The 20,358-nt window shown below is 57.0% G+C and overlaps 2 protein-coding genes across 2 annotated transcripts in view; both read right to left on the bottom strand.

Moving 5' to 3' along the window:
• SPNS2 (SPNS lysolipid transporter 2, sphingosine-1-phosphate) overlaps nucleotides 1–737 on the bottom strand; it is a 37,540-nt gene extending 36,803 nt beyond the window's left edge. Inside the window, exon 1 of the mRNA XM_054575860.1 lies at nucleotides 356–737. Within this exon, the coding sequence (XP_054431835.1) occupies nucleotides 356–722 (367 nt within the window). The 5' untranslated portion in view covers nucleotides 723–737. The remainder of the gene's footprint in view (nucleotides 1–355) is intronic.
• Nucleotides 738–9,954: 9,217 nt separating this feature from the next.
• The window catches only part of SPNS3 (SPNS lysolipid transporter 3, sphingosine-1-phosphate (putative)), a 41,164-nt gene continuing 30,760 nt past the window's right edge, over nucleotides 9,955–20,358 (bottom strand). The window contains exons 9-12 of the mRNA XM_054575643.1: nucleotides 17,010–17,075; nucleotides 11,142–11,240; nucleotides 10,865–11,036; nucleotides 9,955–10,028 (exon numbers count right to left, since the gene is read on the bottom strand). Coding sequence (XP_054431618.1) covers nucleotides 9,955–10,028; nucleotides 10,865–11,036; nucleotides 11,142–11,240; nucleotides 17,010–17,075 — 411 coding nt within the window. The remainder of the gene's footprint in view (nucleotides 10,029–10,864; nucleotides 11,037–11,141; nucleotides 11,241–17,009; nucleotides 17,076–20,358) is intronic.

Raw genomic sequence — 20,358 nt, forward strand, 5'->3', positions numbered from 1 at the left:
GGGGAGGAGAGGACCGAAAATCTGAGGCGGGGGCGGAAGGGGGCGCAGAGGCGAGAAGGCGGAGACATAGAGGAGACTCTCAGAAAAGAGGACAACGGATGGGACGTCAAGGGCTGGCGAGGACGTGTGGGCTATTCCAGGGGTGGGGGCTCCCCCAACCCCTGGCCCTGGGCGGGGGGTGGTCCCTGGACTGGACCCATGGGTCGCGGGGCATCACTTGCCCAGCTGTGCCTGAGCGGAGGACCCTTAGGAACCCCCGTAAGGCTTGGATATAGAAGGTCTGGGACCAAAGACTCCCCGGGGTACCTCGAGGCGGGGGGTCCTCGTTGTCGGGCTGGGTGGGGCACTAGCTCACCTACTACGGTGTACCTGTCCAGGTAGTTGAGCACGTTGCCCAAGCTGAGGATGGCGGCGGCTGCCCACCGCCAGCGGCCCAAGCTGGCGGGTTTGGGCTGCTGCGCGCCCGGGCCCTTGGCAGCGGCTGCGCAGCTGGGGGTGCTGGGGGTGCTTGGAGGTCCCGACGGGGCCCGTCTCACACTGCCCGACAGCGTCTGCACCTCATCGTCGGCGGCCGCGACTCCAGCGGCGCCCGCTGCCCGCGCCCCGCAGCAACCAGCTCCGCTAGTCCCTAGCTGCGCCCCCCGGCGCCGGCGCCGCTCCGCGTCCGCCTCCTCCTCCTCCGCGCCGCCCGCCGCCGCTGAGGCGCATTCCAGGCACATCATGCCGGCCGGGATCGCGGCGGCGGGGGGCGCGGGGGGCGTGCGGCCCAGCTTGGGCCCACTCAGTGCGTGTGCGCGCCGCGGAGCCGCCACTGCACCATCCCGACCGGGCCCCGTCGGCTCCTGCGCTTCAGCCCCGGGTGCGGCGCAGCCGAGGTTCAGCACGGTGCGCCGTCGCCGCCGCCGCGGCGGCTCTGACAGCTGAGGTCCGGCTCCGCCCACCAGGCCGCGCCCAATCAGCTCCAGGCTGGAGTCACAACTCCGCCCCGCACGTGCTGCCCCGCGGGGCGGCGGGGTGGGGTGGGGGGTGCCGAGCTGCAGAGTCCCCTCTGCCCGACGGGGGCGCAGTCATGCTGGAGCCGCGCGACCATGGAGGTGGGCTAGGATCCGGAGGGAATTTGAGGGAGCTACGGAGCTAGAAACCGGGTGCGGGAAGCACGACTCCCCAGTACCCACTCAGTGCCCTCCCTCCCCACTCCGTAACACGAGAGTGGGCTCTTGACGGAGAGTCTAGGAGACAGCTGAAGACTCAAGCTCAAGACATATGCACGCCCTGGAGAGAGGGTCTCAGTTAAGTCGAGGGCTCCTGTAGAAGAACCCGTAGTTGCCCCAGCCGCTGCTCACCCGCACTGATTTAATCAGTTCAGGGAGAGCTCTGTAAGAACCAAGAAGCGTGACCGGGACCCCTGGGACCCAGGGTTACGACAGGCACACAAGGTTATGTTGGCAACCTCTCCAGTGAAATCCAGGTCACCCTCCCACGGGCGCTCCCCCTGGGCCCATTCGTGTTGTGCACTGGGACCCTACTCCCCCTGTCTCACAGAGAGGCAGCCGCTGGCAGGGAGAGCCAGGGCGCCGATTAGGGCCCACTAGAAACAGGGCAATAAGAAGGGGCCTCCTCTCCTGAGGGTGTGGCATCTCCAAGCGTCAGCCTTCCAGCTGTGCACAAGGTAAGGGACCAGGCTGAGTGGAAAACAGAAGCCTCCACCCCAGCCCAGCTTTGCTCTAGAGGGAGGAATGACCCTGGGCTACAGTCCTAACTCTCTGGGTCTGTTTCTCTCTCTTGGTCTCAGTTTTTCTCTCTGGGGTAGATAGGAGGACAAGATTCAGACAATCTGGAAGTCAGTAAGTGGTTTGTGGAAGGAGTCCTGTCTCCCAGGCAGAGTGGCTGGGTAGCTTCTGTGTTCAGAATCACAGTCACCACTGTCACCCATCTCAGAGGTGCCCTGGTTCTGTGCCCCGGTTCTGTGCCCCCCCACCAGTCATCTGTTTGAGGCTTTGATTGAAATTAAAATTCTGTACAAGCAAAACACTGAGGACAGAATGGTACAGAATTGGACAGACCCTGAGAAACCATTATTCCCTGTGTTTCACAGGCAGGTCTCAGGGCCTAGAAATGACCCCATCGTGGATCTGTGACCAGTCAGGGACAAGGATGGTGATGACCCAGGGCTCTGATACCAAACCCCGGGATTGGGAGCTCAGTCCCTACTGCAGTCTCCCGCAGGCCCAAAGCCCACAGGCAGGGTATCGGCTACAGTGAGCTATGACATAGCAAACGGGTGACACAGCACAAGGCACTCCCCCAAACACACACACACCCGCCCCACTGTCTCGTGAGCAGAGCTAATCCCCAAGCTGGTGGTTTTTGGCGCCCTTGAGGTGTATTTTAAATTCTACTAAGTGACTAAAAATACGCTTCGGCGTGTTGGGTATGAATGACTGCGATGGGAGGGTTAGAAAAGCAGATTTCATTCTGAAAGTTGCCTCGCTGCCTCTTTCCAGCTTGCTGAGCTCAAGCCTGCCAAGCCGGACGGGGGAAGGTCCGATGGGTGGCCTAGGGTGATAGGTGACTAAAAGGCAAAGACAGGCCCAAGAGCTCCATGGGGCTGAGACTGGGCCCTGGCAATGCCTCGCACGTGCGACGGAGCCAGCTACAGCAGTGTCTGGCTGTGAACTGTGTCCCGTTGTGAGTGAGGCACAACCTTGACTCTAAACCTAGCCTTAAGAGCCCTTCCCACTCCCCAAATTCCTCATCTTTTCAGCTGTGTGGTCCTGAGCGAGTTACAGTGGCCTTCTGGAGGCCTCTGGACAGCTAAGGTTCTTATCTCCATATCGCCAAAGAAGGAGCTGAGTTCCAGGGAAAAGAACTGATCTGCCTGAGATCACATACCTAGTAAATGATGGAGCTTGCACTAAGCCCTGGTGCATCTACTCCCAGTCCGGTGTTTCATCTGTTGCCCCAAGAGACTGCTCTTAGCTTCTCCCAGCCACAGTCTTCTCACCGGCATAATGTGAGGCTGAACTCAATGATGGCTAAAGGGCCTTCTGATAAGCATTCATTAGGTCTAGACCATAACTTCAAAACAAATGGAGCACAGGACATTAGTGACCAGTATTCCAGGGGGGAGTATATTTGGGAAATGGTGGGGTAAACACAGAGAAGTAGATTTCCTTACCGAGGGACTGTTCAGAGCCTTTAATCTGAGACTGTACACTGCAAGGCTCCCAGGAGGAGGTACAGGCTGCCACAACCCATGTGTCCTAGACCACAGAACATCATGTGAGATGTCTAGAGCTTTGCAGAACACTGTCTGAAAAACACCAACTCCCCCAAGGCTGATAAGTGGGAGCTCAGTCCACCTCTTCTCTACCCACCCTCCTACATGACAGTGTTTCCGGGGCTGGGGCCTCAGTCTCTTCCCTTCTCACTTGGCACACCCTCCCTTGGCAGCCTCTCACCTACGCATCGGCTCTCAGCAATTGTCCCGTGCCCATGACACGCCAGTCTCCATCTCTGGATGTGGCCTCATCTCCAAGTAGTAGGCCCATGTGTGGTCTTCCATACATTCTCTCCTAGACATCACACAGCACCTGGAACTCAGAGCATCCAAAATGGAACTCCTCATCTTTCCTCTAAATCTCTCCCACCATGGAATCATTTGTCCCTTGACAAAGAGCACCATCACCCACATTGTCACCAAGCAGGAAGCCTGGGAGCCATTTGAGACTCCTTCTCCCTCAGCTCCTTCACCTGGGTTCTGTCCATTTTTTTCTTTAATATCTCCCAATGTCTCCATTGCTTACTGACTTAGCACAAACCTCTCAGTCTCACTCAGACCCTTTGAAAGTTCCACATCACCTGTCCCAACGTCCCCCTCCAGTCTTTTCTCCATATTTCTTGCCAGCAATTTTCTAAATCACACATATGACCCCATCACTAACCTTGTACAAAACCTTTCCATGGCTCCTTACTGCCTACAGGATTAAAAATATCTAAGTTCCTTAACATGATCTCCAAGACCCTTCATAACTCTTTATGACACATGCCAATCTCCAGCTTCAGATACTGCGGCACATCTCTCAAAATTACATTCCACCACACTGAAAATTGAGCTCCCTAAACTCACTCACAGTTACTGTACTTCCTGGAACCAAGAGGAGTGGCAGGAATTGGGGGCACTGGTGTATATGAGGCCTGTCTGGAAAAAGTCCAGCCATTGTTAATGTAATGAGAACAGTGTTCACAACATTGATGTAACCTAGCAGCCAAGGAGAGTGGACTGGATTGCACATGCATGAACAATGACAACTTCATCATACTGGTCAGTGAGGGTGGTAGACGACATTGAGTGAGCATGTGTACTGTGTGGCCATCGCATTCAAAATGACTGAGAGAGCAGATCAATGAATCTGCATCAGATTTTGCATTAAGCTTGAACATTCCCCCATGGAAACTATTCAGATGATTCAGAAGGCTGCAGCCATGGACAACTGGTGACTGGTGGCTTCATCGTGACAACACATCCACTCATGCATCACGTCTTGTGCAGAGTTTTTTTGAGAAACATCAAATCACCCAGGTGACTCAGACTTTTACTGCCCATATTTGGCATCCTGTGACTTCTGGTTTTTCCCAAAACTAAAATCACCTTTCAAAGAGAAGAGATTTCAGACCATCAGTGAGATTCAGAAAAATATGAGAGGGCAGCTGATGGCAATTGGAAGAACTGTGCGAGGTCCCAAGGTGTCTACTTTGAAAGGGACTGAGGCATGATTGTCCTATGTACAATGTTTCTTGTCTCTTGTATCTTAGTCAATAAATATCTCTATTTTTCATAGTATATGGCTGGATACCTTCTGGACAGACATCATAGTTCCTACTCTCGCCTCAACACAAAAGCCCTTGTCCTCCTATTAATGCAATGATGGTTCAGTACCACGGAGAGCGTCATATGGGCAACGCCCTCACCCCAGGCTCTTCGGTCACGCTCTGCCTATCCTGTCTACCTAGTTCCCTCCTCCCACTTGTCCTTTAGAAACTGAGCACAGACAGGACTTCCTCCAGGAAGCCCTCCCTGGGTCACCTGAACAAATATTATTTCATCTTCTGGGCTACTTGAGTCACCTGTGCATCCCTTCATCATGCAAAACACTTTGTGCTAATTATGTTTGTATGTGATCATGTCCACTCCCCACCCCCACACACACCCACCCCCACATTCACCCACTTCCAGTCTGTGAGCCTGGAGGGCCCATACCCTGTCTGATTCATCTCTGCAGATAGGTACTGAGGAGGTGTTCTGAGAATGTTTGTTGACTGAATGAGTAAATGACATTTAGTAGGTGCTCAGAATTATGTGTTGATTTGTATCATGTGCGTGTGTCTGTTGCTCTGACTAACACAGAAACCAGCCAGATTTCTCTCCTGGCCCCTCTGGAAAACACATTTTCTCCCTGATTGACTCCACCCTCCATTAGCTTCCATATGCCATTTGTGTCCACCCTTTGATTACCTTCTCCACCGATCACCACCCACAGGCCCTCCCCTCTGCTCCTGGCATTGCCAAGATGGGATTTGTTGGAGCCCCAGCCCAGGCCTGCCTCATGAGTTTTGTTCGGAATGCTTCATCTCTGCCTCTCTCTCCTGCTCAGAACAGATGGCTCTGAGTCCCCACGAACACACACATTTCAGTTCTGCAATTTGGATGTTTTTAACACTTTCTAAACTATAGAAGCTTCAGCCTCCTTTGATCATGGACTCCTACCATCAGAAATAAAGAATCCCTTGAAGGACACTGAGTGCAGCCTTTTCCCTTTCCCATGGAGAGAATGTCTCTGCCAGAGGCCTGGTGGCCTGCCCAAGATCATTGCGGTGAACACCTTCTTTGTTTTGTTTGGGTTTGGGTTTGGGTTTTTTGTTTGTTTGGTTGGTCTTTTTTTTCCTTTCATGGCTGTCTTGTTCTGATGCTCAGAGTCCATACCCTTTAATATCAGCACCCTGGTTCCCTGGTCTCAATGGAGTTGTAAGTCAAGGCATGGCATAAGATCCAATGAGACCCTCTCACTCAGTGTTTTAAATCTTGAGCAGGGTGGCAAAAGAAATAGGGAAAATTTGTCTGGAACTTGGTGATAGCTCCCCAGTAAGATGGCCCAAGGAGCCCTGGCTCCTGAATCTCCAATATTCCCATGGATTCTGTGAATGCCTGCTATGTTTCCAACAAATTTCTTACTTAAGATAGTCAGTTTCTGTTGCACACAGCCCTACAACTCTAACGGATAAGGCAACGCGGAAGGAGCACCTGCAGTCACATACCTCTTGCTGCCCCCTGACGGCCCTTTCTATAAAGTCTGCATTAAACCAAACAACCTCACAGGCCCACCCAGGCATGGAGGAAAGATAGACACTTCAGGGAATAAAACAGACAGACTGATGTCTGGTGCTGCAGGGGAACAAGCCAGGGTTGGGGGAATCACCTCGATGCACACGTTCAGCTCTTCAAGCCTTAGGTCAGAATGGTGGAAGAACTTTAATCAATGCCTTATAAACACACCCTCCTATGCCTGTGCACCAAAACAGTAATGAGCATGCACGAGCACACACACACACTGACAGGCACGCCGGCATGCCAGGATGACGCCTGGAACCTGGAATGCAGCGTGTTTCTGGAAAGAGCAATTAGTGCTTTATGTGAGCAGGCCAGGCTTGAGGGCCGCAACCTGCTCAGCAGCATGTTGCCTCGTGACATTCCCAAAAAACAAGTCCAGGATATCAGGAACTGGGATTACAAAGCAAGTACCCTTTAAGCCAGACAGGTGTGTTCTAGTGGCCACTCCTGCTCTAGTCTGAGTGGCTGAGCTCCCACAGATGGACACCTGTGACCTCAGCTCGCAGAGGACAGAGCTGGTGCTGGTCTCTCCCTCTGGAGCCCACCAGCCCCAAAGCCCCCACCCTGCCTCAAAACACTTGGGATGCTAACATCCGATAAACTCCTAGCTGAGCATTTTTTCTAGCTCAGTCCCAGGAAGCACCGCCAGCCCTGTCCAGCAACTCAAACACCAGAATACACTGGACTCAGAAGAAATGATCCCCGGTTACAGGATTCAAACCCCAGCTCCTCAGCTAGCATCTGAGCCCCTCCGGTCCCAGCCAGTCTCTCCTGCTTCCTTTCCCTTCCCTGAAGCACCCACATACTCTCCTTCCCAGCCACCCCATACCCCTCCGTGATTCATCACAGCTCTGCTCCATTCCCCTGTACTGTGGCCTGGCCTGTTCCTTCCACTGGGAATTCCCTTTCCCACACCTTCTCTTGCTATTTGCCAGCTCTTAGGCCATCCCACAAAGGCCTCTGAGGGATGTAATCGCTTCTTCTGCACGAAAATGTGCCTCACTAGACCTAGCAGTGTTTCTGTCTTATCTTGGACTTTGAAGTCCAAGGGCAGGGCTGGAGTCAGATTCCCTGCCTGACACCAAGATGGGCACCTACTGATACCAATACATTGTTCTGAAATGGGCACAAATGAGGCTTCTGATCTTTCTCCGCAGCTGCTGGGCTCTGGGGCGGGGGGGGGGGGGCCAGAGGCTGGGGGGGCGGCTCTTGAGAAGCCTTCGCCCTTTTCTGAGGGCCAAGCCTCGCAGCACTATGGGGAGGAAGGTTCAGATCCTGGAGCTGAGATTCTGCCGGCCTAGACCCAGCCTGTGACAACCACATAAGGCCTGGGCTGGAAAAGCCACATTCAACACACCTCTTACATATAGCTGGGGACTCTGCAGCTCAGAGGGAACAGGAAGGGGCCTGGGTCACACAGCCAGTAAGTGCTGAAGGGACTATAGCGTCTTGGCTTTCCCACAGACTGGCTGCTTCCTTCTCAGGAGAAACGAAGTTTGATATTCTGATTTATAAGAAGTATAAGTTTCTGACACAGAGCTCCTAAAACCCTTGGAATTTCCTCCGTGATAAGAACTCTAAAGGTGTCTTGTTTGTTAACGAGGTGACTTTTGGACTCCCTCTAAGGATGGGGGCTGGTTGCCGGGAGAACCAATCACGTGATTAGAGGGTTAGAACTTTCAGCCTCACCAGTCCCCCCAGCCTCTGAGAAGGGTAAAGGGACAGGAGGTTGAGATCAATTGCCAATGGCCAATAGTCTAATCAATCATGCCTATGTAATGAAGCCTCCTTAAAATCCCAAACGGGGCAGAATTTGGAAGCTTCGCATTGATGAACCATGGTGATTAGGGAGAATGGCCCCTGGAGAGGACTTGGCAGCTCCTCATCCCTTCCTACACCTCGCCCCATGTATCTCTTCTAGCTGGCCACGCCTCAGCCGTGCAGGGCTTCCTGAGTTCTGTGAGCCACTCTCGTGAGTTATTCCAACCCAAGGATGGGGTCATGGGAACCTCTGATTTATAACCAGTTGGTCCTAGAAGAGGTAACAACCCGGACTTGGGAGTTGGCATCTGAAAGTGGGGGAAGTGGGCCTGTAGGACTGAACCCCTAACCTGCAGGACCTGACACTGTCTCTGGGTAGACTGTGCCACAACTGAGTAGAGTTACAGGACACCCAGCTGGGGACAGTTGTTTGGTGGTGTAGGAACCGTGCCCCCCGCCCAGACACACTTTGTAATTGGGTGCAGAACTCTTACTAAATATCCTCACAAATCCTTTTTTTTTTTTTATAATGGGGCAGCTCCCCGGGCCCCATTTCATGAGCTCCAAGCGTCACATCGTGGGTCGAAGGCCTGGCCAACCTAGTGGTGGCCTCTCCTGAGAGAGGGCTGGCTCAGGGGAACAGGCGTGGGCCGAGCCGGAGAGTCTAGCTCCCGGAATTTGTCCCGTCCATCAACAAGCACAGGGAGGCCGCCACAGGGGGCAGAGATGGAGCAAGCAAGAGTCAGAAGGGGAGCATGGGGCTGGGTCACTGCTCTGCCCACAGCTGCTGGGAGGCAGGCACAGCCTGGCACACAGCGAAGGGGGAGATAAGCAAGCAGACAAGTGATCGCCTGGCCGGGCACCAGGGGAGGGGGAGAGAAACGCATGCTCACAGGCGGAAAGAACATGTTGCCCCAATGCCGCCCGCCTGGAAGCTGTTGATCTCCTGCCGGGCCCGCTGCGCCCAGCTGCTCTGAACCCAGTGGCAAGTGTGAGTCCCACAGAGCCAGCCCTCCCCATGGGCTGTGTGAGGGCCAGAGCGTGGGCTGTGGGGTGGGGGCTGGGCGCAGAGCAAGGCTCGGCCAGGAGAACCATGCACCCCCACATGAGCGCGGTGGGGCTCAGGGGCGGCTGGCCCTGTGCAGGCTCGAGCACTCCCCCATGTAGTTCCCTGGAACTTGAAGCCACACCCCCACACCAGCACCCGAGTCGAACTCTATGCCCAAGATTACAGATTTGGCCCCCACCTTTTGTTCAGAGGATGAATTCCCTAACAGGGGTGTCCTGTGCCCTCTTGAACCTGTAGAGCTGAGTCACAGTGGGAAGCCCAGGGAGGGGACGCCTAAGGACCCATCTGAGCAGCTCCCTCAGTTTCCCCACTTCAGGGGAAGCCCTGCCTCCTTCACCAAGACTGCCCACCGCTTCCTCTCCTGCTCCCACGCCAGCCAAGTCATGGCGAGACTATAAATAACATCATTGTCCGAAGGCCTGAAATCCACAGACTTTGTACCGGCTTTACTTTAATCAGGGCCGACTGGCAGACAGGCTGAGGACCTCAGGCCGGAGCAATCGCGTGCTGGGTACAGGCACAGGCCCAGGCCTCCCACGGAGGGTGCTGATCACTCCATTCCCAGCCCAACCACAGGCACTGCCAGCTCTCTAGCTGGGAGCTAAGACGTGGCAGGTGCAGCTCGGCCCGAGTCCCTGAGCCACAGCCAAAGGTGAGCAGGGGCACTGCCGCTGTGGAGGCCAGCAGGAGGGCGGCAGGCAGGGCAGGCGGGACCTCCTCACTGCGGGGCAGGCCCTCAGAAGTCCTCTGCGGAGGCCCCCGTGCCAGAAAGCAGGCGTCGGTTCTCCACATCCTCGTCGTCTGGGACCCCTGTGGGAGGAAAGAAGCTTGGCCAGTCCCACAGGAGGCAAAAGGGGCTTGGGCCGGCCACGGGCACAGTCTGTCCGGACATCCTTGAGCTTCCACGGTCAAAATAAATTCCAGATCCGACCCTTTCTCCAGTGCCACTGTTGTGGTCCCAGCCCCGCTGCTCCCCGTCGATGGCACAGAGCCTCCCGTGGCCTCATGCATCAGTTGGCTTGAGGCTCATCTGCAGGAAATCCCACAGGCCTCCCATGTCAGAGATAAGGCCATGGGTCCAGCTCGGAGCCCTCAAAGCCCCCCACGCTCTGGCCCCGTTACTACCGCCTTCGTCCCGCGGCCCACACTCCCGCTCCAGCCACGCTGGCCTCCTTGCCAGTCCTCAGACACAGTCCCACCTCAGGGCCCCTGACCTGGCTGTTCCTCCCCACAGAGAGGGCTCCCTCCCTCCCACCCTCCAAACCTCTGCTCCAATACCACCTGCGCACTGAGGACCTCCCTGACATCCTTTCAAAAATCGCCAACTGCCCCTACCTGTCCCTCCCTACCTACCTTCCTGCTTTATGTCTCTCCGTAGCACCTACCACCTAAAACATACTCTATCTTTTGCTTTTGTTTTTTTGTTTCATGAATGTCTCTGCCTTCTAGAGCAGCAGCTCCATGAGAACTTGGACTTGGCCTTCTTTCCCCAGCATCTGCAACCCTGCCTCGCACCTGGTAAGGGTGTAAGAACTACTTTTGAACCAATGAATGAATAAACTGGCCAGGGGCTCAGTGGTGGCCAGTGCTCCTTGCTCCTATGGGCTTCAGCCCGAACCTGGCATGGGCGTAAGGGGTGGGGGTACCTGTGCCAGGCTGCTGGGCCTGGGCCTGGTCTCTCTCCAGGTGCAGTGCCGTCAGCAGGAAGCAGCCGCCTCCTAGGGCGATGATGAAGGTACAGCATAGGAAGCTCTTCTGGAGGCTGAGGAAGCTCTGCAGGTAGGATTTGGGGTACCTGGCCCGCAGGGCGCTGGAGATCTGCCGGGGCGGGAGGCTGGGTCTGTCAGACCCATTGCGGGCCATTCCTCCCCAAGCCCCACACACTCAGGCAGGACCGCAGCCCAGCCGCCCACCCAGCCTTACAAGTCCAATAAGGAAGGGGCTGCCGGCGTCTCCCAGGATGTGGCCCACTGTGATCTGAAGCGCCTCTGCTGTCCCCCGGCATCTGGGCACCACCACTGACTGCAAAACACAGGAGCACCAGGGAAGCCCCCTGGTCTAGGGCAGAGAGAACATGCCCCCTCCCATCCACTTCCTGCTCCCCACCTGCCAGGAGCTGCCTGGAGGGGCGGCAGGCAGGTCAAGAGAACGAGATGAGAGGGAGTCAATGACTCCCAGTGAAGCCCACCACCAGAATGTCAGGCCCCACTGAGGCTCACCCCTCCCCGGATGGGGGTGCCAAGGCCCCTGATGAGGCCACCCCTCTGAAGGGTTTGCTCTTAAACGAGGCAGGGACAGGGCATGGCTGTGACAACAGAGTTGGGGCTGGGGCCTTGCAGATCAGGGACCCAGGAGGCATTAGCGCAGGCAGGCGGGTCAGCGAGTGGGTACGCACCCAGGTGCCTGCCTGTGTGGGCACATGGGCAGGAGAGTTTGCACAGCTCAGCCTTCTCTAGGGAAGCTCAAGCCCCTCTGGGCAGAGACCAAAGGCAGCCTTGCTGGAGCGGCCCACCCAGGTCCACGGAAGACAGTAGGGGGGTTAAAAATATGAATCCTGGAGTCAAAATGTCTGGGTTTCAGCCCCAGACCCCCCACGAAGGACAGGCTGTGTGACTTCGGGCAAGTTGCTTCACCTTTCTGTGCCTTAGTCTCCTCATCCCCAAATGGGGATAATATTAGTACCTACACAGAAGACTATGATCATTGTCATTCTTCATCAGGTACCTGGGGGCTTCTGTGGACATCAGTTGGGAAAACATCCTGTGATGCTTCTGGGCATTGGAGCATGCTGTGCCTTCCTCCTGGTCTGCCTTGCCCTCTCTGGTCCTGCTGGAACATCCCTATTTGTCCTTCAGGACTGACCGTTGGGTCATCTCCTCTGTGAAGCCTTCTCAGAACGCAGGGACCTGTCCTGAGTTCCCACGGCCCTTGCATACACACATCCCCCACAGCTGGGATGGTTCCTTCTTTGCCCACCTTTTCTTACCCCTACGCTTGTCTGGGCAGCAAAACTCCTAATTTCTCCTGTCGCCGCTGGGGTACAGCAAGGCAACGGGGACAGAGGAGACTGGCTGGAAGCGTGAGAACTAAGTAAATCAAGTGGAACTGTCTGGGAGACTGGTCCCAGGAAAAACCTTGTCGGGACAGAGGGACCCAGGATGGGACAGGGCGGGGGATGGGCGTGGAGGAAGGGGTTCAAGCAGGTGCCACACTTCCCACGGTCCCAACAGAGCAGCCACAGGGGAGCTTCCCCCTGTAGAGCCTTATCTATGAGATAAGGTGTCCCTAATCTGAGCCCATCAGAGAGTAATAACAATGAAAATTACCAACATTATTAAATGCTTCCTGTATGCGTTTTATATTTTATATATATATTTTTTAATATATCTATTCAACCAAGCCACGAGGGAGAAACGATTATTATGCACATGTCATCGACAGGGAAGCCTTCTACAGGGAGGGAAGGAACTGGCCCAGGGTCACCCAGCCAGGAAGCAGCAGGCCGAGCTCTGGTCCCAGGCCTTCTCCCTCCAGGGCTTGGCCTTTTGACAACTCTGCTGCTATGAGCAAGGAGTCTTTCCAGAGATATTTATGTTTGTTCTAGAACATTTGGAAAATTGAGAGAAGGATAAAAAGGACAAGTTTATCCCAAGCCCTGCAAAAAGTAAGGGGCAGAGAGACTGGGGAAGGGCGTTCCAGCCAGGGACAACGTGAGCAAAGTGTCCCTTTGTGTGCGGGAGGCCAGGGACTGGGAGCTGCAGGGGGTCTGGTGAGGGGAGCCTTGTGGGTGGGCAAGGCAGCGTAACAGGAGTCACTCTGGTGGGTGACCGGCTAGTCCCAGGTCACTGGTGCTGAGTCACTCCTCCCAGGTGGTGAAAAAGCTGGGCCCACCCACCGCCGCAACCTGCCAGCAGGCCTGAGGAGGAAATGACCACAGCGCTACAGCCTCCCCAAGTGCTTCCTTCTCACCCCATAATTATGTGATTACTCACTAGTAGTTTTGGGGAAAAGAGGCAGGGACCTGAGTGTCCAAAAATGTCCATTCAGGGGTCAGGGCTGCTTGGACCCTCAGAGGAAGGTCCAGCAAGTTGGTTCCATCCTCTCTTCCCAGGAGCCCCAACCAGCGGGCCCCAGACCAAGCTGCTGCTGCCAGTGAGAAGAGAGGTAGGTCTCCCCCAGTCTCCATGGGTCCCCACTCTCTCCATGTGACCAGTGGGCCAACAGGGGCCCACCAGCAGCCGAGAGCCAAGCTGGTAATTTTAGAAGTGAGAAGCTTTTGGATTCCCAAAAACCCAGGCTTGCTCTATTCCGAGACAAATACACCTCTGTTTTTTTTTTAGTCTCCCTTCTTAGAAGAGCTGTTCCCTTTATAGCCTGGGGTCTAACCAGCGCCAGCCAAGGGCCTACCTACAGCTCTCACAGTGGCAACCACCAGGCGCAGCCTGCCTCCTGCGCTCCTCACTCAGCCCTTACTTAGCCCCAGAGGCCCCTGGGGCTGGGAGCAGGCCGCTGCCTGGGGTGCAGGAGGCAGAGCAGGGGAGCACTGAGAGGGGGTCAGGAGAACAGGAGGGTGTTGACCCTCCCGGGGGAGGGGGAGATCTGCTGAGGAGGGGGATGAGCCTGGCCGCTGGGCTCCAGAACCCCAGAGGACAGGCCTGGGAGCGGGAGGAAGGGCCCCTTCTGCTCTGCTCCCCTCAGCTGGGGAGGACTGAGCGCGCTCTGGGCCACTCCAAGCGGGACCCAGACAGGAGGGTTAGGAGGGAGCGGGATGCTCCAGTAGTAGGTTCAGGGAGGCAGGGAGCCCAGCCTGGGGACACAAAATATCAGCCTTCCTGGGGAGCCCCGCTGAGCTAGAGGATGCTTGCTGCAGTGGGTCTGAGGTGGGACTTGGCTGTGATGGAGCCAGATTTTTTTCATCAACAGCCTCTGGGAGACAGGGGCTTCCCAGGGCTCGGCGTGATCTCCCTGTCCCAGCAGGTCTGTGAACCAGGGGCTGGGCTGCACTGTAAGAATTTCACAGATGGTCCACAGGCTGGGGAGCTGGCTGCACCAGACCCAGTGGTCTCCAAGTGTGCTGTGAGGGGCATCTGTATCACGATCGCACGGAAATTTCATTAGAAGTCAGATCCGTGGGCCCCCGCCCAGGCTCACTGAATCGGATTCTGAGATTGAAAGGCCTAGAATCTGAATTTGCAACCAGCTCCCCAAACCTGAATCAATAAACTTTGAGAACCACTGAACCAGAGAAAACCTGGCTTCTCTTCCTTGTGGGTGTGCGGATCAAAGAGAGCAGGGTTTCTGAGGCAGGACTGAACCAGACAGAGGCCAGCGGTGTCCTTGGCAACATTCACGATCTAGGTAGCCAGTATTAGCTAACCAGTCCCTATAGCCTGGGTCTTGCCCATTGTGACCACCTGTGTCCGAGGAGCGAGATGGGACCCTCCTGCACTTCTCAGTACCCCTGTCCCACATACTTCCTGTCCCTGCCCTGCTCCCGCTGCCTGCGTCTCCTGCCCCCCCCCCCCCCCCCCCCCCCCCGCCAACTATTGGCCCTCTCTCCTCCTTCCTCCCCTCCCTGCCCCTGGATGCTGCTCCTGCCTCCTCTTTGGAAAAGCAACACCCTCTTCACAGGATCTGCAGTCAACTCCAGCCCCTGTCCCCTCTCCTTGGGCACAGCTTCTTGTCTACACTCCAGCTCTCCCTCTTCACCTCCCACTCCTTCCGCACCCTGCTCTCAGCCGGCGCCTGTCCCTCCACTCCACAGACCAGGTCCCCACAGCCTGCCCCTCACCTGCATTTGCTCCAAGGCCACTCCCTCTTGGAGTGTCCCTTCTCTCTGCCGGGGAACTGAACTCCAAGGACAGCAATAACAGGTCCAGCTCCCACCAACTAAGGGCCCAAAGACAACCTTTTGCTCAGGGGCTTTTGGAAGGCTGGATGGTAGGAGAAGGGGACATGAAGCCTTCCTGGGGTGGTAGGTCTTGCTAAGCTTTGGGGGCCAGAGGCCTCCGAGCCAGGGAAGGAGCCCAGGGAGCCCCAGGTGGTCTGGATCCCGGCCAGCGGGCCCCCTGGGCAGCTCCGGCCAGCTCCCCAGCAGAGCCAGATGGGTCAAAGTGTGGCTGAGCGCCACTTGGCCTTCCCATTCCCCCCACCCCTACCCCCAACACACACACACAGCTCTACAAAGGACCCGGCTTGGCCAGGTTAATCATTCTTGCAAACACAGACACTGGGGGAAACATAAGCACAATCTTCACATATTTGTGGTGCTGTCATGTGGAAAAGGGAGCAGCACAGTGGGGGGGCAGGCGGAGGAAGCTGCGGGGGTTGGGGGGCAGGTTTCAGCTCCACCTGAACCGCCTGAGAGAACAGCTATATTGGGGTCAGGGGTTAATTCCCTGTGCCTAAAAGTGGGCAATTCCGCAAAGAAAACATTTGCCAGAGCTTTCCTGCTTTCCCGTTTACCCAGGGCTTCCCTGCAGGCTCTCTTGCTTACCCTGCCAGGCCGGTATAATTACCCCCTTCTCAGAGACAGGGAAACTGAGGCCCAAGGCCTTTCAGCAGGTCTGTAGCTGAATTCGGGCATGAACCCAAGTCTCCTCCCTGGAAGAGGAGAGAGGCCCTGCCAGCCCTGTGGCTGATACACCCACTCAGGAGTCAAAGGCAGGGCAGACCCTCCACGCCGCCGAGCCTGGGCCATGGGGAGGGGGCGGAACATCTAGGCCGGAGGTGAGCCTCCCTTCAACTGTAGGACCCAAGCAGGGCTCGTTGGCTAGCTGAACGACTGCACTTCCCCACGGCCCTCTCAAATGCAGGTCCTAGGACACCAGGGCATCTCTGGGAGGTGGAAAATGAGGAAGTGGAAGGCTCTGAGCTGCTATCAGAATCCCAGCTAGCGTTCTCTGCGCCAGCCACTGCTTCACACATACCGTCTCATTTCTCCCTCACAACAGTCCCTAAGGCGTTTCCATCCCCATTTGCCACACAGGGAAACTGAGGCTCAGAAACACAAAGTGACTTGTTTAGGCCATGCAGCTAGTAAGCGACTAAAGCAGGGCTGAAACCCAGGTCTGTTTCCTGCGTCCAGGTGTGTGCCCTGCTGCACCATCCTCAGGACAGCTCCCAGCCAATGGCCACGCTGCTCCGCTGCCCTGGGCTCGCGCTGCTGCCCAGTGGCCGGGAGGCAGGATGAGGGTTCCTGGGGGTTCTGCGGCCTGAGCCCTGTGTTAGCCTCAGAGGCACAGCCCTCCAGTGTTCAAAGTCCTTCCCTGCATGTCTCCTGGAAGGAGGAAGGGAGGCTGGACTCTGGACCCAGCGGAGTCATGTGGTCATGCCTGCATCAGGTCTCCTCAGAGCCCATGGCAGGGGAGTCAGCACGGCCTGGGCCCACCCAGGCTCAGTGGCTATAACCCTGAGGTCAGGCAGCCCCTCCTATAAGCCCAGAGTAGAGGCCAAGGAGCCCGCTCACTGAGAAGGAGTGTAGTCAAGAAAGACAGTGGGAAGGAGGGAGCCCTGCAATAAAAAAGCTTCAGTTCTGGCTCAGTGCCCTCTCTGAGCCTCCATTTGCTCATCTGCAAAGTGGGGGTGAAAGTCAGAGGAGATATTTAGGAGTGTCAGGGAGGTCCCTGGCCCAAGGCAACTATTCAGTGACCTTGGTCCCTGACCCCAGAGTCTCCCTCCCAACATCCAGGCCACCCGATAACAGAAGTCTAGGCTTGAACTAGACAGACTCCAGCTCCCCCTGCTCAGAAGGCCCGAGGACCAGCCTCCCACTCTGACCCCCACACCTACCAGCAGGATGTCAGCGACCACTGCCCAGTTGCAGGACAGGAGCAGCTCCCCAAGGGCCAGGAACACCTGTGGAGAGAGGGCACCGGGGTGAGGTTCCCTGGCCCTCAGCCCCAGCCCCTCAGGGCACTGTCCCTCCCCACGTTGGGGGGATGCTGGGGCAGCACAGAAGAAGGCCCCAGCGAGACTTACTGGAGGCCGAGGACAGGAACTGTGCTTCCAGCTCCGGCAGCCCCAAGGTGGGGGGAGACTCTCCCATCTGGGCAGACTGGCAGCCATGACCCAGAGGGCAGGGCTGGGCCTGGGCCTGGGCCTGGGGACAGCACTGTCCCTGGTAGAGAGCCCCCAGGGTCCAGGGCTTGAGGTCACCCACGGGGCGCCAGTAGGAGACAGCCAGGACATCCAGGCCATTTTTAAAGAAAAGGAAACAGGTGCCGAGAGGAGAAAAGCCCATCGCTCCTCTGTTCCCCTAAGGTCTGTGTACACTGATAAAGTGCCTATCGTGTGCCCTCTCCCACCTCATGTCTGCTGGTAACTAGAGGCCACTTTGGCCTGTCTCTCCCAGCTCCCTGAACCCTCCTCCTCGTGCCAAAGGATTAGGACAATCCTCATTCCACTCACTCAAGAAGAGTTTAATGAAGCAGCAAGAAGGAGCAAAAAAAGTCTTAGTCATTCCTGGGGTCACGGGGCTGTGCCCTGGGTAGCCCAGGCTCTAGCTCCCTAAGGCCCCTGAGCACCCAGGGCAGAGGGACCGAGGGAGCACCGCCTACACACCTACTCTGTGCCAGGCGTGTCCAATCTGGTCACCCGTGTAACCTCTTAGCCACCTCATGAGGTAGATACCATTACCCATATTTCACAGATAAGGGACTCAAGCCCAGGGTCACGCACCAAGCCACTTTCTGGCAAGCCCCTCACCCCTGTGGCTGGCCCTGTGCAAGGTGAGCAACAATAAGCTGGCACTGGGCAAGGGGTAGGGGGGGGCGCGTATCCATACTTGCCTCAGCAGTCATAGTGCCCAGCGATGTTGGTGGGAGGGAAGCCAAGGATGGGGCAGGCCTCCCCGTGGAGGGGGTGCTGAGCAGGGCCCTGAAGGATGGGCAGGGCCAGGAGGGGCCCAGAAGAGCCCCACGGCAACGCAGGCAGAGGGCCCAGGAGAACAGAGGCAAGAAGGCTGAGATGCAGCCACCTTGCAGGGCAGGGCAGGAATACAGCCCTGCGGCCCTGCGGCCCTGCGTGCTGGAAAGAGGGCGGGACCCACTGAGGGGGGAGAGCAGCTGCGTGCGTGGGTTATCTCAGTCTGAGCGGTCCCTGGCCCTCTGCGACCGAACTCGGGAACCCTTGAGGGCAGGGCGAGGCTCCCTCTGGGCCTAGGACATGGGGCCAGGCACCCGCGGGGTGGGAATCAGACCTGTGGCAGGCAGGTCTCAGGCGGGGCCCAGGCAGGCCGCAGACCTGCATTCCAGCCTCCAGAGGCCACGAAAAAGCCTGGGCTGGGCTCAAACCCACCCTCCCATTACGTTCCAGCCTTTTCCACCTGGACTGCCAGGCCCTCCCCTCCTCACACCTCCAGCTCATGGCCACCCTCCCGCCACCCCATCGGGCACCAGCCGCAGGGAACTCCGCCAGCGCTGCAGCCTTCCTCGGTCCCCGCCCCGCCGTCTCTCCCTGCTCCCTTGCACCCACAGCGCATACTGAAATACACCTTTTCCTTCCTCCCGCTGGGGCAGGGTGGATCCCAACCCCAAAATAGAGCTGATCAGAGGGAGTCTGCAGCCACAATGGGGCCATTCAGGCAGAACAAGCCGCCTGAGGATGCCAGGTTTCCTCAGACACACCTGGAAACGGGCCCCACGCCACCAAATCCTTGCCTCCACACAGTGGCTTTGAGGGGCCGAAGGCCTGACGGGGGGAGAGGCTGCTTCCCAATCCCATAATTACAGAGTCTCCTGAGACAGCTGCTCAGGGAGGGGCTCTCCAACAGAGCGGCGTGGCCTCCCTCCTGGAGTGGACGGGCCTGGCCCCACCCTGCCATGCGGGGCTGCCCAGGGGAGGTCACCACACTCTGGGCCTTGGTTTCCCCAACCATATGACAATCGGGGTGGCGCTGCTCTGCCAGGCGCCTCCAGCGCCAGCAGCCTGTGCTTCCAAAGCTGGGATCCTCGCCCGCCCAGCACCCCTTGTGCTCCCCACGGGCTGCATGCAAACTGGGTCTTAGAGTTCAGTGGCTTCCATGACCGATTCCAACTGGAGTTCCTCAATTACAAATGAAACGAACTAACCAAAGGGGCCGTGGCTGGAAGTAAAGTCACCGTGAAGAATTTAGCCACCTGTTTAAAGCTACTTCTGCATGGTTGCTTCAGCCCCACCGTTGCTTCGGCACCTCTTGGACACCCTCTCCTGGACGGCCACAGGCACCTCTCACTGTTCCCCACCTCCACCCACGTCACTGTCGTTACTGTGGCTGAGCCAGCCTAGACGCAGGCCCCAGGCACAGACTGCCCGCCAGCAAGCTGCCAAAGCCGCTTCTCTGGAGCAACCTGTTGTAGCCATCACTCGGGCCAGACACAGGGAGGGGGAGGCAGGCAGCTCCTACGCTGGCTCCCCCCACAGCCCCCCAGTCACTGACTCCCACCCATTCCGCATCCTAAGTGTCCCTCCGGTCGGCCCGTCCCTCCTGTCCACTGCTGCTGGCCTGGTCCAGGCCTCTCCTTCTCTCTCCTCCTCACCAGTTTCCCAGGCCCCACAATCCCCCGCCCCCAGCCCTGGAGGGGACTTCCGAAAGGGAAATCTGATTCTGCCCTCGTCCCCTTAGCGCCTGAGCATGCTTCCCTGCACCCTGGCTTAGTCCCCTTGGGCGCTAGGGCCTGGGAACGCTGCCCGGAGCCTGAGAATCGCGTTGCCCCTCAGCCTCTGGCCTTTTCCACTTCAGACTCCAGAGGATTTCCCCCTCGCGCTGATGCAGCGATGATGACTATCCCTGGCCTTAGTCACCCTTGACTGCAGAGGGGGCACAGATGCACACCCCGCGCACACGCTGACGCAGGCACTCGTACTCACACACACAGGCACACGAGCACACACAGATGAGCGCGTGTGCGAGGCCTCGCACACATGCACACATACTTCAACACATGTGCACAAGCACACATCTGCACACATATGTGGACACTCACAACCTGGGACACACACAAAACTCACACACCACAAATACATGCATATGCAGAGAACATGGATGACGTTCGAAATATTAAAACTTGGGTGGCAAAAGCACCACCCAACTAGACGGTGGCTATAAACACTGGTGCACGCCTGCTGGTGGGACCCGGTGAAAAACAGCCTAGTATGTGCA

The sequence above is a fragment of the Pteronotus mesoamericanus genome, unplaced genomic scaffold, assembly GCF_021234165.1.
Source record: "Pteronotus mesoamericanus isolate MK-2021 breed Mesoamerican mustached bat unplaced genomic scaffold, CSHL_Meso_final contig_317, whole genome shotgun sequence".
NCBI lineage: Eukaryota > Metazoa > Chordata > Mammalia > Chiroptera > Mormoopidae > Pteronotus > Pteronotus mesoamericanus.